Source organism: Rhagoletis pomonella, unplaced genomic scaffold, assembly GCF_013731165.1.
Source record: "Rhagoletis pomonella isolate Grant_MI unplaced genomic scaffold, Rhpom_1.0 Rhpom_scaffold_00012, whole genome shotgun sequence".
Taxonomy (NCBI): domain Eukaryota; kingdom Metazoa; phylum Arthropoda; class Insecta; order Diptera; family Tephritidae; genus Rhagoletis; species Rhagoletis pomonella.
This window is the reverse complement of record NW_023458566.1, coordinates 8,680,847-8,685,076: the sequence shown is the minus strand read 5'-3', so window position 1 is coordinate 8,685,076 and position 4,230 is coordinate 8,680,847. Positions and strand designations below refer to the sequence as shown.

Genomic DNA, 4,230 nt, shown 5'->3' with positions numbered 1-4,230 from the left:
AGTACGACCACCTTAAGTCCCGCGCAAGTTTGTGAAGCTAACGGTGTTCAGGCATCTATAGCACAACCGAATGATACAACTTGCAAATCGTAAGCAATGGAATTTCATATTTAGTACATACATGTTCTATTCATTAAGTTGGGTTTTTTCCACATTTCAGTTACATCGTCTGTTCACAGCCGGGATCGGTGTGGATTGCATCTAGTAAGACTTGTGGTAGTGGTAAATGGTTTGATCCAACTGAGGGAAAGTGTTCCGAGACATACACTTGTCCTACGAGCTCTTAGATACAGTTTTGGTTCTAAAGAATATTTTTTCAATGAATTCTTTTACTAAAATTCAGTAAAATATTTTGGTGAATGAAACTACATACATATTTGATAGAAATAATAAAGTCAAATTATAAAGCAAGCTTTAAACAACAAGAGTATTTGTCTTTATTTAACGTGGAATTAATTTGCGTCCCAAGTTCAAAAGCCATACAATTTTTGCTTCTCACTACTGTTCAAAATGACTTATTGCTTGTGCAATCAGAACGATTTCCGACAAAATGCGCAGTGATTTTGGCAGTCGTTGGTCTGAAAAATTTTATTTTGATTTGATTTTTATTTTGGTCAGAAGTACTAGTCAAAGTTAAAGCAATAGCTAGCCCATCTAGTCAGGGCTTTCATAAGGCGTAGAGTATGGCTGGAGGCTCCTGCACCTGGTCCTATAGATATGTATGTAAGTATATGGAGTTTCCACGACGACCGGGGTTCTTCATCTCAGTTCCCTGTCAATTTAGGGCTACCCTAAACATAGTTTTCTAGCAGTTTAGAGTTTTATCTACACGTAGACTCGGTCTCAGCGCTTCCAGCTACAGCTCTCGCAATTGTGTGGCAGTGGGATTTCCGCTACCATATCGCAGGAGGGGCAACAGAAGTCGCCTGAGCTAATCGAGTTTTAATTTCCCATAATTTATTTTGCTTCCGTAGTCCATGTAATTTTCCTAATCTGAACTTTGAGCATCCACTCATTTGCTCATTACTGTTCTCTGATAAATCTGCCTGGTCTCGGGTCACTATGCGATCTTGAATGATTTTGTTTTGATCGTGCTATCTCTGTTCTGATAATAATACTGGTTGTAATTCCTTCCTCCAGTCACTTACCATGATTTAACCTGTTATGTTGTACGACGATGTGAGGTGGCCCTAGGTCGGGGTAGACTTCCTAGACTGCAGTGAGGCAAGTGAGATTTGTGCCAACCCGAATTTTTTTAGCTTACAACGCAGGTTGTTTCAGTAGCTGTTCCTGCTTGCGGTTTCTGTAGAAGCCTTTTTACCATAAGCATTCACAGTGGCAATGGCGTATCTTAAACTATTTGCGCAGCTCCATAAGTGTCTTCCCGAACAATTATCTTAGATCATTAAAATTCAAGTCAAACTACATTTTTTTCTTAAGCTTAATATATATTTATTTAAATTATATTTTAAAATAAAACTTTTAGATAAGGAATAATTGAATTAACAATCTGCAGGCCTTTCGGTCTGACACAGTCCAGTTGCTGCATTAAAATAATACCGGCATGTATATTTCCAACCCAAATATTGGCCGGAAAGCAAGTAGCAATTGATATAGCTGGAAAGAAAAAGAAAAATATTAACACTTAAAAAATTTATACCGTAGTTTTTGAAAATTTCGGTTATGTGTTTTAAATGGTTTTCTTCAAGTTTTCTACACCAAGTTTTAACGTAATCTCTTAACTAACAATCTTAGTTTAATAAGTTCGCTTTTAATTACTGACTCTTCGATGCTTTTAACACCATTAATATTCAACGTTTTTCCTCCATATTTGTGCTAAAACGATTGGTAATAATTCATTTCTTTGAGAAGTTCTTTCACTATGCGATAAGCTTAACATACAGTGCAATTCTGGCAAAGTCTTTGTAAGACAACTGAAAGACAGTAGACAACTTCAAAAAAAAAAAAATATTTTTTCCTAACAGCGGTCGCCCCTCGGCAGGCAATGGCAAGCCTCGCTGTTCGGAGTAGGCGTAAAACTGGAGCTTGCTCCGTTTCGTGTGACATCAAGGCTCACACCAAAAACTGGAGGAGAGAAGATTCGCCAAACACTAATATATTGTATAAGCGCGATAAAAGCTTGTCTTATTTTTTTTAATTACTTGTTTTACATTTTATTTTTTTTCTTTTTTTTAATTTGATTTCCCCTTAATTTTTAGATTCTATTGTTAAAAAAATATAGTTTTCAATTTCATTTAATTTTTAGAAACTGATTTATGATTTTTTTTTTTATTATCAATCAAACTTTTTTCTTTGAACTTAATTTTTAGATTTTATTGTATTAAAAGTAAACCTTTTTTTAACTTAATTTAGTTGTATAAATGTACTTTATTTTATTTTTTTTAATTAAAATTAAAAAAATATATATTTAATTTAATTTCTGGGAAGAACTGAATTTTTTTCTGTTCTTTTAAATTAGGTTTTTCTCGTTTACATGTTCGTTTACTTATTAAATTTTATTGTTTAAAAAAGATTTTTTTATTTCGTGAATTTTTAGAAAGTTTATTTTTAATTTTTTATATTTGTTGTAATTTTATTTTATTTTTTTAATTTAATTTGCTTTTAATATTTAGTTTTTTATTGTTTTCAAAAGAAAAATTTATATACTTTTGTCCTTCGATAGACTGTGGTGAGTTAAAAGTCAATAGCCCTCCTAAACCAGTTTGGTAAGAAAACTCGGTCAAATTAGGTCAACAGTTAAGCATAAATCGCAATATCTGCAAATAAATACTTACACGGCACACGTTGTGTCCCCATCGGGTCTGAAATTGCCCGTCTGCCCGATTTCAGCGCAAAATGTGTTAGGCGCTCGAGTTGTAGTAGATAGCGTAGTAGTAGTGGTTGTTGGTGTTGTTGTATCGGTGGTTGAATCAGTCGTAGAAGTTGTAGTTGAAGCGGGGATTGAAGGCGTTGTTGTCACTGATGTTGTAGTTGTTGAATCAGTTGTGGTTTCGGTTGTCAAGTTGGTTATCGAATCGGTTGTTGTTTGGGTCGTTGCATCGGTTGTTGTTTCGGCTGTTGAAATAGTTGTTGTACCAGTAGTTGCGTCAACTGTCGATGTTATTGTTGTTAAAGTCGTTGTCGTTTCAGTTGCCGTTTCAGTTGTTGTTTCGGCGGTTGTTATATCAGTGGTTGTATCGGTTGTTGCATCGGTTGTTGTAGTTGTAGTTGTATTCGTTCCTGATATGCATGACGGCTATAAAACACAAATATGTATAAATACATACACTACATCTCCTTTGGGTCACTCTACTTACAATTGTTGTTTGCGAAGATGAACAAACATCAGAGCTTGTCAAATCGCACACATAACCCTGCGGACAGGAGTCAATAGAACTTGGCGCTGGTGTCTGCCCATCGAAGCACAGGGCATAAGTGTCCACATCGAGGCAGGCGAAATTCCTCTGAACGGATGTGCAAGTTCCACATTGATCCTCATAGCAAACGGGCAAAGCACCTTGAGCGGTTGTCAAACAAATTGCTTCCTCGGCTGTGCAAACAGCTGCCGCTGGACATGGTGTACTCACAGCGGTTGGTATATTATCAATGCAAACAGCAAAGGTTTGTTCATCCAAACAAGCGACTCCATTTGAAAAGCACTCACTACAACGGCCGGTGAGTGCTGCGATAAGAGCGCGTTCACGACTGCTGAGCGCGAGTAGCTAAGAATGATCGAATATATATACAAAGTACAATAAAAACTTTTCGATTTCATTGCAAATTTAGTGACGCGCTCGAATTCAAGCGAAGTTGATAAAATAATTGAAAATCAATTTCTTTTCGCTTAATTTTAATTAAGTATGTATACAACTTACGTTTACAATCACAATAACAACAAGTCGCTTGGCGTTACACATTTTTGCTAGACACACTCACAGTCGGCCAAAAAATTATATGCTCTTGGCTGCACGCTAGTTTTCAATCTGTTTTGCCATTTTCGAAGATGATTCGATATTTGGCAATGCCAACAGGTAATCATTTTCGTTAAATCTTTTCACAGGTTTCTTTGTTGTTGTTTACTTTGCCGATAATATCGTAAAATTCATTTTTACTCAGCGATATTAGGAGGGTTGTAAAGATAAGAGTTTATTTGAAAACACTGGTGATAGTTTTTGCGCTTTGTAGTACGTCATTCGTACTTTTTGTTTTTGATTTGTATGTATGTTTACT

At 35.7% G+C, this 4,230-nt stretch overlaps 1 protein-coding gene across 1 annotated transcript; it reads right to left on the bottom strand.

Annotated features, from left to right (window-relative positions):
• Positions 1–1,502: 1,502 nt before the first annotated feature.
• On the bottom strand, positions 1,503–3,917 carry LOC118747572 (integumentary mucin C.1-like). The gene is made up of 4 exons (XM_036481622.1): positions 3,876–3,917; positions 3,318–3,722; positions 2,796–3,256; positions 1,503–1,617 (listed from the first exon to the last, which is right to left on the bottom strand). The coding sequence occupies exons 1-4, from the start codon at positions 3,915–3,917 to the stop codon at positions 1,503–1,505; spliced, it is 1,023 nt and encodes a 340-aa protein (XP_036337515.1).
• Positions 3,918–4,230: the final 313 nt, after the last annotated feature.

What these genes read in the sequence shown, in the direction of transcription:
- LOC118747572 (XM_036481622.1), bottom strand. Translation starts at nt 3,917, where the DNA reads ATGTGTAACGCCAAGCGACTTGTTGTTATTGTGATTGTAAAC. An exon ending in TTGTTATTGTGATTGTAAAC is followed by an intron (nt 3,723 to 3,875) that starts GTAAGTTGTATA and finishes GATCATTCTTAG; the next exon opens with CTACTCGCGCTCAGCAGTCG. An exon ending in GGGGACACAACGTGTGCCGT is followed by an intron (nt 1,618 to 2,795) that starts GTAAGTATTTAT and finishes TTTTCTTTCCAG; the next exon opens with CTATATCAATTGCTACTTGC.